General features: G+C 41.4%; 2 protein-coding genes across 5 annotated transcripts; one reads left to right on the forward strand and one right to left on the reverse strand.

Annotated features, from left to right (window-relative positions):
• The first annotated feature begins 1,820 nt into the window (after positions 1–1,820).
• LOC147437107 (uncharacterized) lies at positions 1,821–3,650 on the forward strand. The gene is made up of 2 exons (XM_086486663.1): positions 1,821–3,121; positions 3,281–3,650. The coding sequence occupies exons 1-2, from the start codon at positions 2,714–2,716 to the stop codon at positions 3,542–3,544; spliced, it is 672 nt and encodes a 223-aa protein (XP_086342789.1). The 5' UTR covers positions 1,821–2,713; the 3' UTR covers positions 3,545–3,650.
• A 511-nt stretch (positions 3,651–4,161) lies between these two features.
• Positions 4,162–12,531, reverse strand: LOC147437108 (putative ion channel POLLUX). 4 transcript variants are annotated; one of them, XM_086486662.1, is made up of 13 exons: positions 12,287–12,531; positions 10,902–12,209; positions 10,762–10,812; positions 10,032–10,670; positions 9,555–9,737; positions 9,308–9,367; positions 9,015–9,218; positions 8,686–8,934; positions 7,241–7,339; positions 6,788–6,982; positions 6,325–6,417; positions 5,676–5,942; positions 4,162–5,533 (listed from the first exon to the last, which is right to left on the reverse strand). In XM_086486662.1, the coding sequence occupies exons 1-13, from the start codon at positions 12,371–12,373 to the stop codon at positions 5,315–5,317; spliced, it is 3,654 nt and encodes a 1,217-aa protein (XP_086342788.1). In that variant the 5' UTR covers positions 12,374–12,531; the 3' UTR covers positions 4,162–5,314. The 4 variants fall into 4 exon arrangements, with proteins under 4 accessions (XP_086342788.1, XP_086342785.1, XP_086342786.1 ...); XM_086486659.1 differs by lacking the exon at positions 7,241–7,339 and adding an exon at positions 7,389–7,487 and having other exon boundaries at positions 10,902–12,524; XM_086486660.1 differs by lacking the exon at positions 5,676–5,942 and having other exon boundaries at positions 10,902–12,526.
• Between the last annotated feature and the right edge of the window lie 11,493 nt (positions 12,532–24,024).

Below are 24,024 nucleotides of genomic sequence, written 5' to 3' on the forward strand. Positions count from 1 at the left end.
GCCGGCAAATCATTGCATATCGAAACGCAGGATTGCAGCTCCCCTGTTTTGGTGACGTGAGCAGTAGTGAATAAGACACCTGCCAACACGTATGCAATTTTATCTAAGGTAATTGAAAACATAAAAGTTGCAAAAGTTGGCAGTTTTGCATGCAATTGGTTTGATGGCCTTGCACGTTTTTTTGCTAGCATTTAACATATCCACTGTGGGCTACAAAAAACACTCTTCTCAAGTTTTTTGCTTGGCAACATGTCCAATGGTATAACCATGCGGTCATCCCAAGCAAAGGTGTATGACATGCATCATGTGCCAGTGAGTGTCAAATCAAGGAAGGTTCTTGGGGCTATGATCGATGAAGACCTATTTGGTATTGAAGATCAAGAAGGTGATAGCTTGCGGTTGCAATACATACGGTGCATAGGCATGTTCAAAGTGCCAAGTAAGGTTTACGACCTGCTCAAACACATCGACAACCACAAGAACGAAGAAGATTTGCTTTCAAGAACTTGGTCCATTATCAATCTGCAAAGTTCAAAATTGATTTTACATGTTCAATGTCATAGGGTTGCTATGATTTTATTTGACAACATTATCATCTATTTTATGTCAAAGGTTTGTTTTAGTTTGTCATGCTTGTCAGTTGTCATCATGTCAAAATTTATACGGGTTATAAACACTGCCACACATGGAAAGTGGTAAAACCTCCCAAAAATACCAGTTTTTGTTTTCAACCCAATTTTGTCCCGTTTCTCATGAGGTTACTGAGTACACCTGAAACCCAAGGCTTGGCAATGAACCAAAAACTCCATCTATAGGTAGCTAATTTTTGACCTACACTATTTGTTCAAGGGGGGCTTCTACTATCATAGCACCAGGTTATGGATACCCCAGAAATCTTTTGTTGTGAGAGAACCTAAAACTCACGGTTGTCGAGTATACCAAAAACTCGAGGTATCATGAGAGTGACCTGTCTAGTTCGGGCTGAAGGGGGGGGGGGGGGGGGGGGGTGTTGGGGTTTCAAGCCCTGGTGATCAGTTGTGAAATCCATGGGGACACTTCTTATAACATGCAGTGCAGGTTAAGTTGGAGTTTGAGTTTGCATGGCAAGCATTGCTTTATATGTAAGGTTATTTTTACACAAACTATCAATCAACATATAGCATGTAGTTATTTTTCTCCAAATTGTGTTGAGTCTCTCTCTCTCCATCTTGCTTGTTCTGTTGCACCGCACCTCCCCATGGCACCTCACCGTCTGCATCCACCATAGCCTGCAACCCCTAAATGAAATCTTTAGCTAATTACTCAATACACTAGGAATGTACCTTCTGAACCCCTTTATGTAATTCAAAGATCTCTAGCTTGCAATACATGGAGACCTAAGCTTTTGTCCCTCTATTCCAAGGAAAGGTTGGATATGGCTAACTCATGTAGCCTTTTGTAACCCCTCTGATGGGAATGTCTCTTTCCCTACATGCACTCTTCTTTTTCATCTCTTTAATACAAAATTTTTGTTCTTCCAAAAAAAAAAAGGCATTCAATGGCTTGCTAGCAAACTAGCATTTATTACATCGTGAACCACCTAAACTTCAAAAGACTATAAACTTTTTTTAATGAGCCAGCCACTATCTTTAGAAATGTGTCATTCCTATTCCTAAAATCCTATTTAGAGGGCTTTTATTACCGTACATACATATGTGGAAGTGATGTGTGTGAAAACACTTACGACTGTCGGGGCAATTTTCCCCGGGTGGTGGTGGGGTGGGGGGGGGGGGGGGGGGGGGGGAGGATCTCCTTAAAACATTGAATAATGATGTAAATCTTCAATATCTTAAGAATGATAAAATTTCCATCATTGCATTTACACAGGCTTCTCTTTGTAATGAGTGATTATGACCTAATCCAACCAATGAAATAATTTCTCCCAAGCTCTATGTTCCTTTAAAAAATTGGTAATTTCTAGCCAAGGAAAAGGAGAAAGCATTTCTATGGCCTTTTCAGTTTGGGCAGGCCAATAAAAAACACAAGCTTTGGTTGGTAGCAAAGACACCCCCCTTACATCTCTCTCACAAAGAGTTAAAATGACAATGGTTTATCTCATGACTTACAAGGTTAACTTGAGCAAGGCATCTGTAAAGATTAAGGGAAACATAGGATCCTAAAGGTGTCCTTCCTTGTGATGACTAAGGGGCCCATTTCTTTTTATGTGGGCACTGGGCAGTTTAAAATAGCTCTGAATTGCTTGTTCCCGCTTGTGGGTATTGCATTGGATTCCTTAGGAAATGGCAAAGTGCTCGATGAAATTCATGTTTCCTGTTGTGTCGATCTGTTTGTAGGAGAATGGCAGTGTCTATATCTTATTTAATATTGTGTGCGCGCGCGCGCAGTGAGTGCCCACTCTCTCACCTTGAGAGGAGGGGCATGTGCCATGCTTCTCTCAGGCTTTCGTCTCTGCTATATGTTTGCGCATTGTAACGCATCCCCACTGTTAAAGCTGTGTGTATTTTGACCTCGCCTACTCCAGTACCCTCTTCTCTTGTTCCTCTTCTCTAACCGCCCACCATGTCCTGGAACGACCCGGAGCTACGGAGTTTTCAAGGTCGCATTCTCCCTGAAGCTCCATGGCCCCTTTTATAATCGAGGATTTGGGCATTGTGAGTGCGCCTCATCAAGCGTCGACTTGCTGTGCATTGCATAGGGTCTGTGTTCTCGAGCTATGGCTACTTCCAACTCCCTTTGCTGTCCGCCTTCTTCTTCATCCTCTAATTTGAGCATGATGCAAGATGCGAGCGCTGCATCGAGGTGGTCGAAGGAGGTCATGGGGGCAGTAGAGGCTCATCTTGGTCTGTCACAGCAGCATTATCACCGAAAGCAATGTAGGCAGCATCGAGAACGGAGCAAGGAGAGTGAAAGAACAATGTGTGCATACGACTGGGAAAGTGATGATTGTGCCAGTGTTATGTTGAGTGGCAGTAGTGATGACGAGGCAATTGCTGAAGAAGACAATGACCCCAACGCAAACAACAATGAGCAAAGTGGCATCGGCGCTGTTCAGCTGGTAGACCTCATCAATTTCCAAGCAGCTACTCTCCCTGAAGGATGGGAGCAACATTTGGACCTCCGCGTATGGACTCCCTCTCTTTTACTTACCAAACATGACTTGCTTTGTTGAGTTTATGCACTATTTCAACTCCATTTGTGAATTGCATTGTCCATAGATCAGCTTGTAATTTGTCAGAAATTCCATTGTGGCTCCTACTAATCAGTTATCTTATGAATGCAGACGGGGCAAGTGTTTTACATTCACTGGAAGAGCTGCAAGAAGTCGAATGTGGATCCACGGAAGATGGTGCATTTAGTGAATGAGAGGATATTGGAGCTGATGCACCATACCAGAGAAGAAGAAGCTTACATTGAGCTCCCTTCTGGAGTAAACGAAGAGCTACTAGAGCAAAGTCCATCAGAGTGCATTACATCGCAAAGCGCAAGTACATCGTCTCATATCAGTGACGAAGTACAAAGCAAATACACGCCTTTTCCTTCTTAAAAGTTATGCACTTCCACAGTGGATCTCCATTGCGGCCAACTCCTCAAGCTACTTCTCCATCATTCAATGGCTTAAGTTTTGGAAGAAAGAGTTGATTTTTAGTGCTGTTTTCCTTTCATTTTTGTCACAACAGGTGAGCCCGAGCAACAGTGCACACGTGTAAATTTTGTACTTAATAAATGATTTCATCATGTAGGTATCAAAAGATAGCAAACGATCACACAATTGTATCAGTCTTGCATTTATGTGGCCAAACTGGCAATTTTCCCTCATGCTTGTAGTTGAATGAGCTGCTATAACACTCGAAATTTGAAAGGCTTCACAAAGAAGGAGCCCATTGAAATAAATTGTACTTTGTGTTTTTTCTAATCTGCACGGGCTTCGTTCAATCCTCACCAGCCTCTACCTCAGCACACGTTGCCTCCATTTCCCAACTCTGCCTATCTTGGCAGAGTGGGAAAACTTCTACCTCTCATTTCTGAAAGGCAGCCCAATTCACGCACAACAAACGCTGCTTGCTTTAATTATGTGGAGTCAAGATAGCTGACGAGAGGTGAAGATTCTAACACCGTGTGTGCGAAACTACCCTAATTACATTCATCAGTATTAATTACCACTAAAATAACAAAGTATTTTGTTACGAGCAACATGCTTATTGCTGCTTACACATGAAAGTCCCTTGTACAAAAAATTGAAATAGAGGTTAACTGCTCTCCTACTGCAGTCGCAAGGCAATGCTTCTAATATCAAAGTCAAGGGCTGCGTACAGCATTGGAATCGGCTTGTTGATCATCAAGCTGTTTGTAGCCACTGCAAAGAGTTGTGAAATTACATTGAAAATGAACTCCGCCCAAACAGATTCAAGCTTCATGTAGGCAAAGAGCTTGTAAAGCAGTTCAGGCGGTAATGTGTTTGGGTAGTGGCTATCATTGTTTTGGAAATAGGGTCGGGATGCACTGACTGCTTAGAAACATTCAGAGATAGCTAGGATGTTAATCAAGCTTTAGTGATGACTACACATTTGGAGCAGAGAAACTGACTCGTGTGGTAACATATTGCTGGAAATGTGACACGTCTGATTAAGAAGGATGTTAGCAATTAGCAAAATTCACAACACCTCTGATTCTCCATCTGCAAACTGGCCATCAAATCCATGTATTTGTGGAGAAGATCCACTTGCTCTTTCAGAAACCTTCTTCTGCAGAGCCATTGTCCTTACCAGAATTGTAGTATTGCCTTGGTTGGTGCACTAGCCTAGCCTTTCCTTGGTGGCCTTCATTTCATGACAATTGTGTCTTGGCTTGTGGAAAGACTAGCCTTCGTCTGGTCATATCCTCTATATGACAATTGTGCCATAGGTATTTACTATCTTTACCAAAATATATTGGGAGCCCAAAATTTATGATCTGATTTTAGTGGCAGCAGCAATTGAAAACGTGAGACTTAATCTCCGCCATTGTTGAACTTTATGGGCAACCTATCCAGGTCCAATTCCTAGGGGCATCTCACAAGCTATTGTCCACCAAAACACACAAGAATTCATGATGTACGGCATACTCTGTTGGGTCTTTGTGGATAACTGCCAGACAGGATACCCTTTGCCTTGTGTATTAGAAAGTTGTGGTTCTCTGCACGGCACCTTTCTGCCCTCTCTGCTTCAATCCCAGGGCAATGTTTGTAGAGTGATTTCATAAAATGGTCACATAGTAATAGATACTGCAACTGGTGCATTCTCTTCCATGTGCTCTTATTGCACAGTTCAATTAAAGCCTACTCCTCAAAGGCCAGAACAACAAACACATCCTGTAAAGACCACTGTTGTGGTGCATTCTTATCTGGTGGGTTTATCACTGCTTGGTCCGCAGAGGCTTTGCGGTAGCCAATAACGATTTCCTCTCTTTGTCGTGCACGGATCATAATCTCAAAGAAGGATAATACTTCTTGATCATACAAATAGAACTCAGCCGGCCTGATGTACAGCTCATTGCCCTGCACATCAATGTCCACTAGTCAGGTTCTATTTTGCATTTCTTCACAGCATTAAAGTAAAACCACAATGTGAATGTCGCTGCATTGAAGCTTAAATGCAAGATTAACACGATGATGCAGCAAGTGTCCGGATCTGACGTACCTCTTCTGCAAAAAGCTCTTCAAGCACACGGTTAATCTGCTTATCTTCTGCTACCATGGCTAATGCCATACTAACAAGCTCATTTGAGAGTACATAATCACTGATCTTGGAGACACTGACAAGATTTTTAGTCCTTGAATCCAAAATTTCGCTTATGATTATTGTGTTGTTTGAGGCCTCATGCATATCTCGAATCCAGGAGCTCTGTGTCTGCACTTGTACCTTATTGTGGGGCCCTTTTGAAAATTCCAAAGGTAACCTCTTTGACTGGATGGAGCCCCAGGAGAAAATGTGTTTACATGTTTGTTATGACTGCAAACATGCATTCCTGAAGTGTTGCCACTTTTAAGAAGGGCGTGCAGATACTTCTTTATTACTTACGCGACATATATGTGTGTAAATGTATATACATATGTATATCTATATATACATATATGCATCAGTTACCAAGATAGCCACTGCCATGTATGCTTAGTAAAGCATGCCATGGAGAGGGTGATGCGTTTACGAGTGTATCTGCTTGAGAGTATACATGTGAATGTAATAAAGTGCAAAAGCATGCAATACTTTGATTTGTGAATTGATGGTGTCCCCTCCAAGGCATGAGCATAATCATGTATATACAAAACAAAAGACAAGAGAAAAATACCTGTATGTCTCTGATCAACAGCAGTGTTGCAAGAGAGCTAGAGTCAGCATTGATGACAGTATCCTCAAGTTTTTCATCAGCCAAAATCAATATCTGTAGTAGAATTATAATCACCACAGAGAACAAGAGAGAATAAAAATTTACACATACAAAGGTATCAGCAGAGCCAATGGTTTCATGTATTGCATTGTGGGGGACAGAGAAGGGGGGACAGAGAAGGATAGCAGGAAATCTTGGCAAACACAAGCCACATCAGCCTCACAATCGTTCGCCCTAAGTGTAGGAAACTTGCGAGTTGCCTAGATTAGCATTCGTTGCCACTTAAGCATCCAATGCAATAACCTTGTATACTGACACGCACACACAATCATGACACTACCCCCAAACTTCTGAAACCACTATCTATCATGTTGTTAATCTATCCTAAGTTGTCTCATGATTGAAGAAGAGAAGAAAACCTTACAGAATCAAATTCTTCAAGTGGAAGACTTTCTAAGTGCCGTCGGATTACCGTGTTGCCTTCTCGGTGCACAAGTTGTATGTTTTCCAAGTTATCTGGATTAAGATTACCATAAAGTAGCTTCTTTTCTCTGTCACACTCTGGCACATCACTGAATATCCATAACTCCGATCCAGGTGCAAGGAAAGCATCCAAAACCTGTCGAACCAAGCCACATGTTTGCTTTTTGGATTTTGGGATTGAAACATGACATCTGCTAGTGGGTCCTATATAGAAGAGCCTGGTAGCAGACTTGCTACCAAAAAGGTCAATAAGTAAATGACTCTCTTTGGCTTAAGTCGTTGGAAGAGAGCCAGTCGGTATCAAGTGAGGCCAGCAACAAGGCCAAGACTGTAATTGTTCTTTGAAGATGTCTACCCAAAGCAATATTGGGTCTACAAGGAATCTGCCATTCACCTTAATCATGTCCTGAATGTCCCGACGCCAGCCACATAAAAGTATCTTTTCTGGAACATTCGGAGGCATAACAACCCTGGGTAGAGATCGCCTTTGCACCTGCAACAGAGTGTGGATAGAATGAGATGCAATCGGAGGATAAGCTCACCGTTATCATATCTTCAATGTCCCGCCGCCAACCACAAAGGAGAATCTTCTGTGGCTTCTTTTGTGAACGTTTGGCTTGCAAAAGAGGTGGATCCCTTACCTGAAGCACCAGACACTACAGTTTTATGAGCCCAACATGTCCCTGCAAGAATAAAGGAGTCCCAGATGCAAGATTTTCAATTCAAAAGGGAATAATTCATGCCAGAGAGTATCCATTCTGATGTTAGCGCCTTTGTGATTTCTTAGAAATAGCATCCACTAACACTCCACAGGCAGTTAGTTGTGGAATTGATCCATCTTCCAAAATATCCAGTTGAAAAGCAACATTTTACAACTGCAAATTATCATCTAACGGCTTGTGGGAAGCAGACTCTTCAGTAAAATATCGGTTAGAATTTGAGCTCCAGTCTTATTATGTGAACATCACTTCAGGGAGCTTCTAAAAGTAACTAGAACTTTGCAAGGCTGGAAAAATAGTTGTTGAAGGAAGCTACTTTGAAGCTGCACTTTGGAAGGTCAAAAGCAGCATTCCCATAAACGGTAGTGCATTGCTATTGAGAACGATGAGAACTCTATATGTAATTTGGCACAATTTTAAATGCCACAGTAAAAAGACAGCTCCTTAACATACAGAAATGAGACCCTCCGCAACTCGCTAACAAAATTGTTTATACCTTGCAAGTGTTGCAAGTAAAGGAATGGTGAAATCTAAACATCTTGAAGAATTCATTCAAGAAGATACTCCTTCAATTTTAAAAGATTACTCTGGGATAAGAGCACATTCTTTCATGATAATATTTCCACCTGTTAACTCTTGTAAAACTTGTTCCTTTGCTACAATCAGTAAAACCCCGGATTATATTTTGTAACTGATCAATTCCTATGTTCAAATTTGTGTTTATATGATCGGCAGCAGAGTACCTTCACAGGCAAAGAGACTGTGCAAAGTAAAAGCTATTGTATGACCTAGAAAGGGAACAAAAGGAGAAAGTGTGGCCTTTTTTCTTTTTGGGGGGGGGGGGGGGGGGGGGGGGGGGACTTTGGGCTCTTGCTATTATGGGCAAGGAGCTGACATACTCCACCATTTTTGTCCGTAATATTTTTTCTTGATATGCAATTTTCTGTTACGATATGTGGGTCCCACACGCATGCAGGTTGACAAAACATACAGTCATCTCTAGACTCTATTAGCCCTCAACAGAAATAGAAAAGTCCTCTCTGGACAAGCAAATGCAATAAACAACAAAATGGCTGACTTTTAAACTTAATGCTAGCCCTATCTTCATCTACATCTATACCTGTGGTAAAGGTGCTGGAGCGTAGGTATCATCATCTTCAGCAATAACAAGTATCTCATCACCTTCAGATAGCACATAGTCATCATCAGGATTAATAAAAATCCTTCCTCCCTCAGCCTTTACTTTTACTCCACAAGGAACTGCATCTGGGAAGCTTATCAAAACATCCCCAAAACACGTTCCATCCAACTCTGGCCATCGCTTTATGTAGAACTCTGCATTCTCAAATCCTAGAATGTCTTCCCATATCTGAGAAACGAGCAGGTCAATCTGTTACCCAAGCATAACATGAGAGAAATTTGATGCTTCAATGCCTTATGAAGCTAAACCTGCGCAAGCCCAGGTTGACGAGCACACTGAATCATCAAGCGCCCAATAACATCATGTGCAACTACTGTTTCTACCATCTGCCCGCCGACCAGTTTCACGAGTGTTTCATTATCAAGGTCTCTCATCTCCACAACAACATGACCTTTGAGGCCCTCTTTGATTCCAGTCAAACTCAGAACTACTCTTAGAGCACGGGCATCACTCTGAAACAGCACAGAGAATATTTTTTATAAAAATATCGGTGTCTTTTGAAAGAAACACACTCATATACTGTATGGAACAAGAAGCCCACCTGATCCGCATTGTCAATTTCTGCGAGAACGATAATAGCTCGAGCTTTAGAGACAGAAACCTAGCAATCAAGCCACAAAAAAGAGGCTGTAAGCCCAAGCTCTAGCCAAGGACTTCTAACTATGCAAATTCTTAAGTAAAACCTGGCAAGATCCAAAATTGAATCAATTGTGGCTTTCAGCTACAGAAAAAACATTCTAAATTTCTTTTCATAATTATAAATAGTTATTACTACTAATGAGAGATACCTTCTTAAGATCAGCCATGATAAGTGGACTTCCACTTCGGCAAATGACAGATGTTCCCATAAAATCAAATTCAAGTTTTGCAATGTCGATCTCCATCTCTTCCTTGTCTCGTTCAGCAAGAACCACCACTATCCCTCCACCCAGGCTTTGGTTGGCAATGGCCAACTGTTTCAACAGAGAACCCTTCAACAACGAAATTCTTTCTGTCAAATGCAAATTTGTCTATGTGAAGTAACAACCTCAACCAATCAACCAATAGATAATCATAATGAAAATAAGTATACTAGTGTGGCAATTGTGCGTTATTTCAATCAAAAATCATCTACTTCTTCTGTTTGTAAAGCTCCTATGGGAACATGATTCGGAGAATGATTGTCAATCTCCTCATTAGTTGGTGTACTATCAAAGCATTTCTGATTGTTTTAACACATCAATAACAACCCTGAAAGTAAAGAGCACCATGAATGCAAAAATTACCAATTTGTCACTCCACCCCAAGATGAGAGTGTGTCCACTCTCAATGACTTCACTCTTCCCCTTCCTTAAAGAGTCCACTTTTTCAGAAATGGCATCAGAAATAAGCCCGAGCATGAGGGCAAAGATCAGCATGCCACCAAAACTAATCAAGAGTGAAACAATCCGAGGCCACATCCCTTCACTATCGGCATGATTTCCAGAGTCTGCAACATATGTCCAAGCTCGCCACATGGCCTCTGGAAGGCTGTCATCGCTGACTACGAACAGTGCAAATCCCCCTCCACATATCAGAAGGATGGTGGCGAGTAGCAAAGCAGTAGGCTTCATGTAAGGCCGAGTGGAAAAGAGAATGTCTACTCCATATGCCAATCGCTTGCCTAATGGCGCATCCTCCTCTATGCCCATGATATACTTCCTACACAATTCTTGAAAATGGAGCATCTTCTCCTTCCATAACAAAGAAACTACAAGGACTATGAGCGGCAGGGCAAACTTGGTCACATGCTTCCCAAAGGCGAGTTGAAATAAAGAGCCTAAAGTAAGCTCAAATGGCTGTACATCCAAGAGGCTGTTCGATGGTGGGTCAAGTGTAGTGCTTCTGCACCTTTCTACTATTCTGTGAAGCCGTGCAACTTCGATCTGCCAAATTCACGGAAAAACCAACAAAATCAGCAGACAACAATCAAGGTCTGTACTTGTAAAGAGAGATTCAAAGGAACTGGAGAAACACCTTGAGGAGAAGTATCTTTAACACCAAACCAGAGCAACTCAGAACCAGAATCTGAGCCAAAAAAATGGTTTATTCATTTATCTGTAAATTAAGTCACTGAAAGATAGATATATAGTTGCATGAAGGACCACAGAGCATACTATAAAAATCAGAACCGCAATCTGTGATCCGAATCTGATGATGAAGGAACCTTCAACAAATATGCCATCTCGAGTGATTTGCTCTAAAGGAGCAACATCGAAACCGGCTCTCTTTAGGAAGATGCTCATCATGGATACAAACGCTCTTATCAAGTTCTCTGTATAGTTCATTAGCAACCTTGGCTTCGTGCCAGCACTCCACTTAGGTTCCCATTCTGTAGTGGATGTTCCTTGAAACTCCTCCTTAAGAATTTTGGTATTGTAAGATTGTTGGCAAGTACTTTCCCTTTCGGAAGGGAGGCTGCCAGTGTGATGAAGGGACTTTCGCGGTTGCGAAAGATTTTGAGGAGATATTTTTTCTGCCATGCCATGCTTGGCTGCCCTTTGTAATGGTTTTCCAGAAGCCAAATTTCCAACTCTAGAATACATACCAAATTCCAATCCCTTTGGTTTTGGAGCGTGTCCATCTTTCTGACAGCTACTGGAACTTTCAGACTTCAAGAAGTTAAAAGAAGTGCCCGTTGATGTTAGCTTGTCTGTGTAGGTGCTTTCAGCACCCTCAAAACGTGTTCTACCAGACGAAGAAGAGCGGAAAGACCGGAAATCATCGTCTGCCACCGTCTTTCTGGTATAAAATTTCTTTAATCCAGGCCCATTATCAATCGTGCCTTCAAGACCTGATAATGCACCATTATCTATCTTGGTTTCTCTTGCTGACCACCGGGCTTCACTAAAGCTTTTATTGAGTCCTTGAAGTTTTGAATCAGAGTTTCTCTCATTTTTTGTTTTTGATCTCAACAACTCATCTCCATTAAGCATATCATGGTCTGCAGTACCTACAATTTCTGGAATGGAGACCATATTCTTTCGTGTATTTGTGCTGATTTGTGACCATTTTCCTGTTGAGAGGAGAGAAGCCCCTTGTTTTCCATTGTTCCTCTTCTTCAAGTATGTTGATTCATTGTCAGCCTTCTGCTTTGTAGCCAGAGTGAACTCATTTTCAGCCTTGAAACTGAAACTGCTTCCTGTCTGTGATGCGACCCCAGTATTTGCATTTTTTTTCGGTTTCTTGATCAATGCTCGATAATTTGGATTCTCCACTCTTAATGCGTAGCGAGCGTTGCAATCCTGCTCGCCTGGTGTATCGCTGTACCTGATGTTTTCGAGGGAAGGAATCTCCAAGTTGGTGATGTGTAGACATGAACTAGATCGCTTGACTGGTCTTTTGCTGAAAACAAGATGTGCATCATCAAGCGACCGCCTTGATAAAGCGCCAGGAGGGGGCATGTCTGTGATGATAGAGAGCTTCTGTCAAATGCAGCAACCAGAGTTATGGGCCCATCCATATGCAGATAAAACTCGCATCACGGCTTGCAGAAGCTAACCAGAGAATGCTGAGTCCGCACTTTCTCTTTCAGCTCAGAGGTACAACCAAGGCAACATCGCCCAAGAAGGTACTGATCACTTTGCATGGCGAGCTAACGTTCATTACTCTCGAGAAACTGCGCTCTCTCTCTCTCTCTCTCTCTCTCTCTCTCTCTCTCGCGCGCGCGCGCGCGCAGGGCGTGTCGTGTTGTGTCCCGTAAGATGCTCACCATCTCAGAAGAGCATCTCAAGGCGTCAGCATTTTGACAGAACGTTTGAAAATCGCTTATTTGGCACACTGTCCTTCCTCCAGTTATGGCTGTCTTAGGCCCGTGTCACACACAGGTGCCGAAAAAGAGCATGTGCGAGCACCCGTAGTGTTACACACACTAATGAAAGCACAAATTAGCTCTACTTATAGCATATGTACAGCCATGTGAGCAATAAGATCATAGATCAAACCCTCTCGTTGCTTCTCATGCGCTGATTTTTGTATATGTCCACTATCACTTGAAGATGGGTGAAGGGGGTCAAGGTGGATGAGCAAACATAGAAGCCTGCCAATGCGCTTTTGCTAGCTCATTTTCGCACACGTTCGGGTGGATATGTGTGATAAGGGCCTTGGGTTAGGTTCAAACGAGGCAGTGAAAGAAGAAGCCTAGTTTGTGTGGGCAATTCTCATTGGTTCCTTCAAAGCTCTACATTTTTTGGGCCACCATTCCCTAGCGACCCCCTTCAAAAGAAGCTAATTTCCTCCAACAGGCTCTTTCATTTCTTGTATCATATAGGCCACATAGACAATAGATATTATTGTTGCCAAGTTGTGTGAACTGTGGGTGGAAAAGCTTCTCCGTGGAGGACTATCTACCACAATGTCTTTTGAACCTAGCCTTAGGATTATTAGCAGGGGTAGAGTGGCCAATTCCAAAATGCGGTCACACCGTCGTGGCAAATCTTCGGGCTTGTCCCTCATGCAAACATTTAGCTCAAAAGTGATTCTCAAAGTGAATTCGCATTGGCCTCAAGCAGCGCCTAAGGCATCACAAAAACGCATTGCAGGCATGTCTTCTTGCAAGATAGTGTAGCACCTTCAAAAACTGAGGGCTTAGTATAGTGCTTATTCAGGTACAAGAAACACAACTCTCTACTTGTAAGGTAGTTTCCATCGCCCCTTCCCCCTACTACCCCTAGGTGCGATAGGGCGCTTAGGTGTTGCAAATCATGAACATTTTCTTACTATTCTGGTCATACATATTTGGTACGAGATCCTTCATCGAAGATCTATGGTCTAGGGTAAGCATCGTGGGTCATCTCAGCCATTAAATCAAGTTGGTGAATAGAGGGTGAACTTAGGGTTGTCTCGACATTTGGATCAAGTTGGTGGAAGGACTAAAAAATTCATCCACATTTCATCCCTAGGTCTCCAACGTGAATAATTGACGCATGACACACTGTTGAGGGCCGAACTCCCCCCACCCCACCCCTCCCTCCCGCCGTCCCCTGCTGCCAAGAAAAAAGGAACACACACACACACACACACACACACACACACACACACACACACACACATGTAATGGAATTGGCCTATTTAACTTGAGAGTAGCGGAAATTAATGAGAGTACTTTTGAGAAATGACTTTGTGAGCATAGCGGGTGAACATAATTGAAGATAGCAACATAATCATAGCAATTAGTTAACTTGGCATGAACAATACTTTTGCAAGAGAGAGAGTTTAGAGAACATGATAACAATTGAGGACCGGATTTATGTGGAGCCGGTCCCCCCTCCAATAGGCATTTGTATTATGATTTCTCCCATTAAGAGAGGCTTGTTACAATACAATCTTTGTGTTCCTTGTGACCTAGGTGATGCAATGAAGATGGAAAGCTTCATGCATCACAAGCATAACATAAACTTGAAGAAAGCTTTAACTATCCCAAGACCTCAAACACCTTCGAAGGTGGAGAGAGCTAGCAGGGAATGAGGGTAGGGAAGAGGAAGAAGAAACATTTCGTAGGAGAAAGAATTAGTTCCTCACTTATCATAACTCTTGTTGCTAGCATACATAATAGCATAGTAATGAAGAAGAAGGAGATGGCAAGCTTAAGCATTGAAGCATGGCTCTTGGTTGGATTTGCACTCCATAGCCAAGAGTGATGGTGTAGGCTCTCAACCTCTACTTGCTTGGAGAAGGAGAGGGAGCTCTTGCACTTTGCATAGCACACAATGAGAGTGTTTGTGAGTGTGTGTGGGTGAGTATACCCCCTAAGCAACCCCCTAGCTTGCTTGGGTCGACCCCCCCTTGTAGCTCATGCTTGAAGCTCATTGGACCCCTCTAGGCCTAGCCAATCATAAGCAAGAGGCATTACAAGCAGCAAGGGTAGCCTTGAGAGTTCCCCTTTCCCCTTTGAGAGAGAGGGCTAGATAAATGCTAAATCAATTAATTAAATCTCCTAAATTATTATATGGACCCCTTGGGTGGCCAACCAATAGGCTTCAGGCACACCATGAGGGCAACATGAGGAGGAACTTGACAAGTGTCCCTCTTGCTTTCTTTGAACCATGCATGCCTTGTGTGAGTGTGTGGGTGTTCTCTCTCATCCCCCCTCATGTAGGGATCACCCCCTCCTTGTAGGGATTTGATATTTGACTTTTAGACACCTTAACCCCCTCATCCATAGGCCCAGTTCCCACCACAAGCTTGGCCCTTAAGCACTTTAAGCTTGGGCTGGGTTCTCACCTCAAGTGCAACCCTAGCATCTCAAGCATGTCAAGAACCTCAAGCATCTCAATCATCAAGCACCTCAAGCATCTCAAGCACCTCAATCATCAAGCACCTCAGTCATCAAGCATGACAAGCAGGACTAGCACCTCGAGCTGGGTCGGGTTCCCGCCTCAAGCTCAGCCCTAGCTTACCTAAGGTCAAAAGACTTTTACACACATTATTGGAGGTCTTCAATGAAGCTAACCCTAAGGTCTTATGCTCCATTGGTTAGCCTTGCTCTTTGATAGACCATCTCTCATTTGGGCCCCTTTACCATTGGCCCCGTGTTGAGATAGATCTATAAGCACATGTCTATATCTTAACACTTGTTCCCGTTTATTCTCCCACATTAAGTGATCAATTTAATATGAGAAAATCATTTGGGTTGGTTAGATATTAGATTTTATGACACACACACACACACACACACATATATATGTATGTATATATATATATATATATATATATATATATATATATATATATATATATACACATATATGTATATATGTATTCGAGGTTGCCCATTTGCTTCCTCTCTCATAGATGATTGGAGGGTTGTTACAGTGCATTTTCATGGTATGGTCGTCAATCCCCTTATGGGAATTTTCTTAGATTGGAGAGTATTCATTGGAATAGGGTCATCCACTCTGACTTAGCGCTCTCCTCGTCAGGCGTACTTTCTCTCTCAAAAAGGACTATGGCAACTTGATCATGTGGTCGATACCAATGGGCATGTTCTCTCTTTTCGTGATGCGGCTCAGTGTTTTAGATTGGGTCCTCGGTATCGTCATATTTGGGGGGAGATTCAGTCCATGCTTGTGGCTTTTGCCCCAATATCTCCATGCGTTATGAATTCTCGCTTCCTAGATTGGCGCCTCTCCACCATTAGTTTTTTTTTCTTATCGGTTGTATGCTTTCTTACAAGCAGATGCTTGGATAGTGCAGCATGGAAATCAATTATGGTCAATTCATAAATCCATTGTGGTGGAAGTGCACTTTGTCTCGTTTATGGAAGAATCATTTGCTTCTCAAAGAGCACAATTTCCTATGGTGGGTGCTCTACTAGTTGGTTGTTTCCTATATGCGAGGCATATCATGTCATCTTCATGTTCTCGATGCAATGTTGTTGAGGAATCAGTGTCACACATGTTATGGCAGTGTAGACACTCTCGTACTTTCTATCGCAGGATCTTGGCTGCCCTTCGTGTTCGTTTTCCCACAGGCGCCTTTTATAGACGGTTTTGGCTCTTTGGAGTGCTCCAACCTCAACATTCTCAGTTTGAGTTCTTCTTCAACTGGGTCAGATTTTGGGCTTTGTGGGCCCTATGGAATCAACATAATTTTCAAATGTTTCATGGCTCTCTAGTTGATCCTTTTCACTACTTCAAATTGTCACTTGGGCAATCGTTACACTATGCCTTTGAGGCTAGAGATATCTCCCTTGATGCCTACAGGATTTTCTTCGACTGCTTTTAGATCCCTTTTCATGAGAAAAATTGCATATTCTTCTCTTGTATATGATCTTTCTGGTGGGTTTTCCTCGAGTTGAGGTTTCCCACTTATAAATTAATACAAGTGATTTACCCCCAAAAAAAGAGTGTGTGTGTGTGTGTTGTTTTAAACTAATACATAAACACAAAAGAACATAATAGTTCAAAAGACAGCTGGCTTTAGACAAGGGACAAGGAGTAGCACAAAAACAACGAAATCTTTGAATTATTTTTGTACATAGATATGAGAATGAAGTCTCATTCTAGTGTTTTCATACATGGGGTAATCTGCAATGATTGTTCTATAATGTGACGAAGGTCAGGTACATTAGTTACAAACAACAGCTAAGCCAAAAAAATTCAAAGAAAGGGTAGAGTCCTCACCTGCATCCATGTAAATGAGACAACAGATTCGTTAGCTTTGAATACGTATTACAGGTGTCAACGAACTATATTAGTTGTTATCCATGTCCATCTTACAGTCCTTTTTAACTTAAGCCTACTATCCAAAAAGTTGTGAATGTCCAATCATAAAAAACCTTTGCTATGAATTTGTTGATTCTCTATAAAGCCATTGCTCCATTGAAAAAGTGTAAGGTGTGTTTCCTTTAATTCTTTTTAGATTTGTTTTAAACTTGAGATCTAAAAAGGTCATCACTCCTTTATTAGTTTCAAGTATGATTAGAGGTTATAGATAAGGTTACTAAATACCCAAACTTTTAAGGATTTTTATATTTATTTGATAAGATTAAGGTCTCATCAGAAGGCCACTACCCCTTCTAATCCAAGTGTCTTAACCCCAATTTTAGTCCCATAGAATTTTGTGTTTCATGTTTATGTAGCTTTCGTAAAGCTTTAAAAAATTCAAGTTTTAACAATCTTTTATCTCATTAAAAATAAGTCCTTGTTTAGCAAGCATTCATGTGCTTTTGAGTGTCATTGCCTGCCAAAGGTCACCACTCCATCTCCTTCACACTCTCTCTTTTTTACTGGCTGGTAGATTAAATAAATAAATAAATACTGGACAACACAACTATGGGTGTTTCTGGAATTAATAATGAGCAAAAAGACTTCTCATCACACCTCAGAATAGTTTAATGCCTATAAAGACCAAGTAAATAGAAAAAGTGGCAACTAGGAGATTTTTTTGTTAAAAAAAGGTTTTGAAACTAGTTTTTATTTAAATAGCCCTCCTAAATAACCAACATCTGCTAAAGCTCAAGAGAAAACATATAATAAAGAATTTTTTTCATTACACAATGAGTGTTTACAAGTTTAATGGTTTGTACATTGATAATCGACCAAAAAGTTGTGTTTATTATCCCACCCTGAGGGAAGTAACAACAGTTCAAACGGTTTTAACAATTCCAAAAGTCATCCCCCCTTTAATAAAAAAACAAAACAAAACAATAGAGTATGTTTGTCTTGAACACAAGTATCGAAAAGCACATAAAAATCCTCATGCCATGAGAAGGAGTGCTACATATTGCTCAATCAATCCCATGACCATCATAAACAACTAGAACAAGATGAAGTGTACGCCCTCCCTTTTTTAATTTTTCATCACCAAATAACGGCAAAGCAAAGCCAGTTAAATTGAACCCAAATATTTAATGTCAAGAAAACCTTTCTTTTTTAAAAACAATATGCAATCATTTAAACTAGGAAGTAATTACCATACGCGATCATCACCATATGACAGCCATCCTCGACAATAGAAATAGACATTAACAGAGAATAGTTTGTACCACAGTGAGCAAAGTAAAAAACTTTACAAGGCAATGGAAACTAAGATGCATAAATCATAGTATGTTGTGGGACCATAGTAACTTGCGAGGGCCCGCCCTGTTCGACCAACTCCATGCAGGAGATTGAAACAACCCACCAAACGCTGCACACGACAACACTCAATCTAATTTTTCCATACTCACACAACACAAACAATGGCTAAGTGAGGGGTCAAGGCAACCCTCGCCTTTATTTATAGTAGCGCCCAGAGGTTGAGGCCCACAATTTACGTATTCAAACGGTCCATGCCTTGAGGCAAGCAATAACACCACCCAATCACCTTCGATATTTAGCAGAGGCGTAGTTGGGGGGGGGGAGAGAGAGAGAGAGAGAGAGAGAGAGAGAGAGAGAGAGAGAGAGAGAGAGAGAGAGAGAGAGAGAGAGAGAGATGGATATTAGCAGAGGTGCACGTAATGAATCACTGCGCATATTAAACCACTTGCTTGAGGTGCGAGGCAGAGAGGGAGAGCGATAGTGAAAGGGGAGGAGATGAGTAAAAAGTACCCAACCCGCCTAGGGGTTATAACCCTTTTTGATGTTGAGATTTATCTTTAGACAGGGTATATCATACCACAAGCGTCCATAAAGGGTACCGATCCCACGAAGTATAGAGAAGGGGGTTCCATATCCTTAAAAAAGGGTGGAAGATCCACCATTTAGTGAGAGCAATCCAATTTTTGAAACATAGGGGTTTGTTCACACATAGACACTAGGTAGATCAGGGAAGTAGTATACAGTTATAGTAATAGTAGTAGTTTAGAACAAAATATGGTTAAGGGTACACAATCATTAGTAGGTTGCTAAGAGATGTTTGTGGTATGAGTGTATAAAACAGGGTTTAAGTTAGGCAAATTGGTGTGTGTGTGTGTGTGTGTGTGTGTGTGTGTGTGTGTGTGTGTGTGTGTCATAGGAGATGATCAATTTAAGAGTAGCAACCAGACGGAGAGTCCCATGTTGGGGAGTGATATGCTCACAACCCGGGGGGGGGGGGGGGGGGGGGGGGGGGGGGGGGGGGGTTTCCTGAAACTTTTCTTTTTTGGAAGAGGTCAATTTAGAGAGTTAGAACATAGGAGTTGTTTTAAGTCTTAAAATCTGCTCAAGGTTCAAGGTACAAACTGCTGAGACAAAGATGTGAGTGTGAGTGTGTTTATACCGGTAGCTATAGCATGAAATAGGTAGAGGGTCACCATAAGCTGTCAAAGATAGTGCTTTTTTTTGGGAGAGAGTGTGAGGTCATGGGGCTAACCAAATAAAGCCAAAAGTAATACGTGTGTGTGTGTGTACACACACACACACACACACTATATATATATATATATATATATATATATATATATATACACACACACACACACTCAAGTTATACTCATGGAGTAAAGTCCATTTGATCATCTCTATATTTTACTGCTTCATGTAAATTACTTTTAGATTATCATTTTTGAACAAATTGAAAACCAATGCATAGTCTACAACTTCGGTTCTCCATGAGTTAAAGCCAAGTAGTTAGTAAAAATGTATAGAATCCGAGTAAGTAACCCTGCCAAAATTGTATTCCGAGAGTAGTAACCTTCAGGAAAATCACGAATTCACAAAAAGTAATTAGTATCATGTAGCTATCAAGGAATACCTAGACTATTCTAAGCCAAAAATAACATATGTCACATTAGTACTCTGAAGCCTTGAATCATCACCAAAAGGGAAAATTCACCAATAGGACAACTTCAAAGTCAGCATTTAGAAGGTTAGAATTAGAGTCCAATCGCATGGAAAGTGTCATAATACATTGATCAAGTAAAATAAAGGCCCCTAGGGCAGGCGGATAAGTCTCATTCAGGCCCAAGCCCAAGTAGAGATTCAAGAAAAACCATGAGTCAACCAAAAGCAGTAAATCAAATGAGTTAGGTGCAAGCACAAAGTTCAGCTAGGAAGGCAAAACTAAGACCCATCAAGCAAATGACCAGCACATTAGTAAATCTCAAATGGAACAATTTTCCACATTAGAATGAGGGATTAGCTACTAGAGTTCCATCCAAAACATTAACGCCTATGACCTAGGAGCCAGGTAAAAAAATTAGAAGTAACCAGTGATAATAATGGTTACCAATGCCATAATCCACAAGGTACATCTTCAAATGCAATCAATGTACCAAATTAAAAAGAAGTAGCATCTTCAGGTAAAATAGTGACCAATAACCAATACCAAGAAAAACCTCAGCATTATCATGCCACTAGAACCAATCCTAATCATTTGAGCTATGTTTAAAGACCAAAATCACACCATCCAACTAGGAGTCCAAATCTCATAGTATTCTGCATAGCATCGGTCAAGAATCATGGAGCAAGAAGAAGGGGAAATTTAGAATCATCTTGACTATCTAATACTATCCCATAATATTTATAGCTGGTGTAACCAGCTAGTATGCTCCAGATGTAATTATCCCAAAAAAAACAAAGTTGCACCAGTCACCCCTCTTCCATGTTTTCACATCTTGAACCTATCCACAGATTATTTAATTAACAACATTGTGTTTGATCGAAAGAAAAGATCCATTCAATAAGATTAAAAAAGGCTATTTTCCAAGGTAATTATCCAAAAAATCAAGCTCAACCAATCTGGCCATCCTCCAGGTTTTTATAGCACAATCATTGTCTACATGTTAGTATCAATAATCATTCTCTATGATGATATCTTGAGAAGTAATCTTCCAAATCACAACAAGCCAAGGGCATACAAGCATAACCAACAGTCTCAAGTCAGGATCTGCTAGTTATGTCCATAAGGCATAGTTTATGAACTTGAACTGTAAGAACCCTAGGAGCTAGAGACCTGGATCCTCCACCCAGCCGCCCATACTTATAGGCTCTTAGCCCTAGGATCCCCTGTCCACACTGCTAGTTGGCCCGTGGCCGGGGTCCGTGACCCCCCCTTAGGGTAGGGCCCTGCCCGTAGGACCCGTGTCCTGACATTACTCCCCCCTTAGGAAGAGTTTTCGTCCTCGAAAACACAAGTGGTGGTATCTTCATAAGAACACTAATGTTTTCCACCGTGGCATCCCTCATGGATCCAACGGTTTGTTGAATCGGAACCCGGTTCATTGGGAGGTTCAATGAAATCAAGAATAACATCTTGATTTTCCACATTGTTGTCCCTGTACAACCGTATTGGCTAACCGACCCATAACCAACATAATGTGAAGACTCCATTTAAAACTCACTTGAGTATGTTAAACGAGTTATCATAACTAAGAGGTATCTAAATGCATACCCAGGTTTCAGACTTTCTGAAAGTACTTGAATGTACAATGTAACCTGGGCTCCTCTTTCCATGAAAGTACTATGCAGACATACTCATCAGCAGCAACCCAGTCCTTGACTTGCTGTGGTTTCTTGCCAATAATCAACCTCATCCAAACTAATGATTAAGATTGATAACCTGAGAATAACAGGCAGAGACTAAAACTAGTCGTAACATGCCTATCATATGAAGCAAACTCCAAACCAGAAAGGTAACCGATCCAGTTGTTTTACTTCGTGCTAATGTATGCACTTAGCATATACTTTAGCGTGGTTTACTAACGTATGCACTTTGCATATCCTTTAGCGTGGTTTACTAACGTATGTACTTTGCATATCATTTAGTACTAAATAGAATGCTTGTAAGCTGCCCATCCTATGCGGAATGAATAGCAACAATAAGAGTGAGGTGCTTTTCCCCCAACCACTTATAGACAGTCGCCCCCGACTGATGACAAACTATGACTCAATCATTGAGTATCCAACCATAAACTCGATATGGCATGGAGACAACCAACTAGGTTGAAAGTAGATTGGAGTTTCAAGCAGCCAATCACGAACACCCATACTGAGCCATCACCTTGTATGCCAGGGTGTAAACTCATACTAAATCTGCCAGAGAGATTGCCCTGACAGTGCAAAAGGGTGCAGAAAAAATAAAGTCCATGAATTTGCATGCCGCTCCGAATAAATGTGTTAAACACTAGGGCCCATAACACCTAGTGTGCATGCATTTAACACAAACATATCCGAACCGCAATTCCATGACGAGACTTTGGACCATAATAGAATGTGACAACTTGGTCACACCTAGGTACCAACCATGAGACATTCTCATGAACAGAGCATACTTAGCTATATGTAGAAACAACCCTTTGTTAAGGAGGTTTCACAACACTTGTAATCATAACAAGTTTGTACTTAGTACCCGACAATTTCTAGCCACTGAAATTGCTCCTGATACTGTGTGCTCAAAATGGTCGAACCAATGGATACGACCAACACCTAGGGACTTTGTCGTGACACATTGGTAGAAATTTGGCGCCAGTGTCAATCCCAGAGACTCATATTCTCCACATGTGGAATATGTCTCAAACAAGGATATCAAGAAAAGTGACATCCATCAAGTATGAGATGTACTTGTGTGTGGAGGTAACTGCAAACACTCTGCGACAAGAGTGAGAGGGACCCTCATTCATGACTTCACACTGGCTAAACCGAACTCCTTGAGTTCTTAGACCATGTTGTATCCCATGTGACAACATGTGCCAAATTGAACCCTACACATGGATTCGTAACATCATAATGTATATTGGAGGCTATGGCCCAAAATACTGTGGTTTGACATGCCCTTGGCATGGCTCTAAAACATTCAAGCATATTTGTACGACTTGAAAAGACCAAACAATATTGCACTGGAACCTTTGGGTATTGCCTTCGCAATCCAAACCCGTTGGTTAGAATCTACGTAGTCAAACCCCTTGGTAAAACCTGGTGTAAAAACTGCTCAACTAGCAGGTAACGGTTATCAACATAGTCAACCGTATACATAATGATTGGAATCAACAAAAAAAGTTGAATTTTTCCACTACCACGTGGTAGATTGCGGACTTCTTTCCTTGAAAGTATAACGGGCATAGATCAAACTGTGATCCTGAATGCCTATGGGAAGATTTAGCAATCACCCACTGGGTCTTACCCCAAAACAATATGTCCATAGACACTCCGTAGTGCTATAAAAGGAGCAGGATATCAACAAAAGTGAAATTCCTAGCTCTTATGGACAGCCATGCTGTCTCAACTGATTGTTGCATCTATACTTCCTTGTAGAGATCAGCTGCTCTGAGTTGAAGATTATCAAAAACTCAACTTGAGTGTCGCACTGAAAACATGTAGTGCAAAAATGACACCCTAAAACATCTGTAATGACAAGACTCTTGCTTGTCCATTAGCATCAATGTGTACTTCCTTGGGTAGATCTGTTCGATCTTGAAAAAAATCACCCAAAGAATGCCAATAGTTGGGTCTTACCCTTGGCCTTACAATGACTCTTAGCCTGTGTGACTCATAGCCCTTATGCAAATTAGTGTTCAATGGATGAACCAATGAAGACTAATTTGAGTAGCATCTTAGCCACGTGCCAGCTGAGAGTTAGAGCACCTTGGCTCAAGCTGACTCACGAGAAAAACATGTATCAAAAGATTCTGAGAAGATTTTCATTATTTCCTTAAAGAGAGAGAGAGCGAGAAGAAGAGCATGCTGGGCTGAGGAACTTTCCTTAAGTTTTTAGAGTGTGTACCCAAGCTGTGTGCTCTTACACATCTTATGCATGACTTGCAGCTTATCGTATAAGCATTCCACAGTTTTCCGGTATGACTCTCTCATCAAGAGAGGTAACAGAAAAACACAAAATTCATTC

Source organism: Adiantum capillus-veneris, chromosome 17 (assembly GCF_014529385.1).
Source record: "Adiantum capillus-veneris isolate H3 chromosome 17, ASM1452938v2, whole genome shotgun sequence".
Taxonomy (NCBI): domain Eukaryota; kingdom Viridiplantae; phylum Streptophyta; class Polypodiopsida; order Polypodiales; family Pteridaceae; genus Adiantum; species Adiantum capillus-veneris.

Bases quoted from the DNA above. Each gene is read 5' to 3' on its own strand.
- LOC147437107 (XM_086486663.1), top strand. From the start codon at position 2,714: ATGGCTACTTCCAACTCCCTTTGCTGTCCGCCTTCTTCTTCATCCTCT. The intron at 3,122-3,280 runs GTATGGACTCCC...TTATGAATGCAG, and splicing joins AGCAACATTTGGACCTCCGC to ACGGGGCAAGTGTTTTACAT.
- LOC147437108 (XM_086486662.1), bottom strand. From the start codon at position 12,373: ATGCAAAGTGATCAGTACCTTCTTGGGCGATGTTGCCTTGGTTGTACC. The intron at 9,368-9,554 runs GTATCTCTCATT...CTTGATTGCTAG, and splicing joins TCATGGCTGATCTTAAGAAG to GTTTCTGTCTCTAAAGCTCG. The intron at 6,418-6,787 runs GTAAGGTTTTCT...ATTCTACTACAG, and splicing joins CACTTGAAGAATTTGATTCT to ATATTGATTTTGGCTGATGA.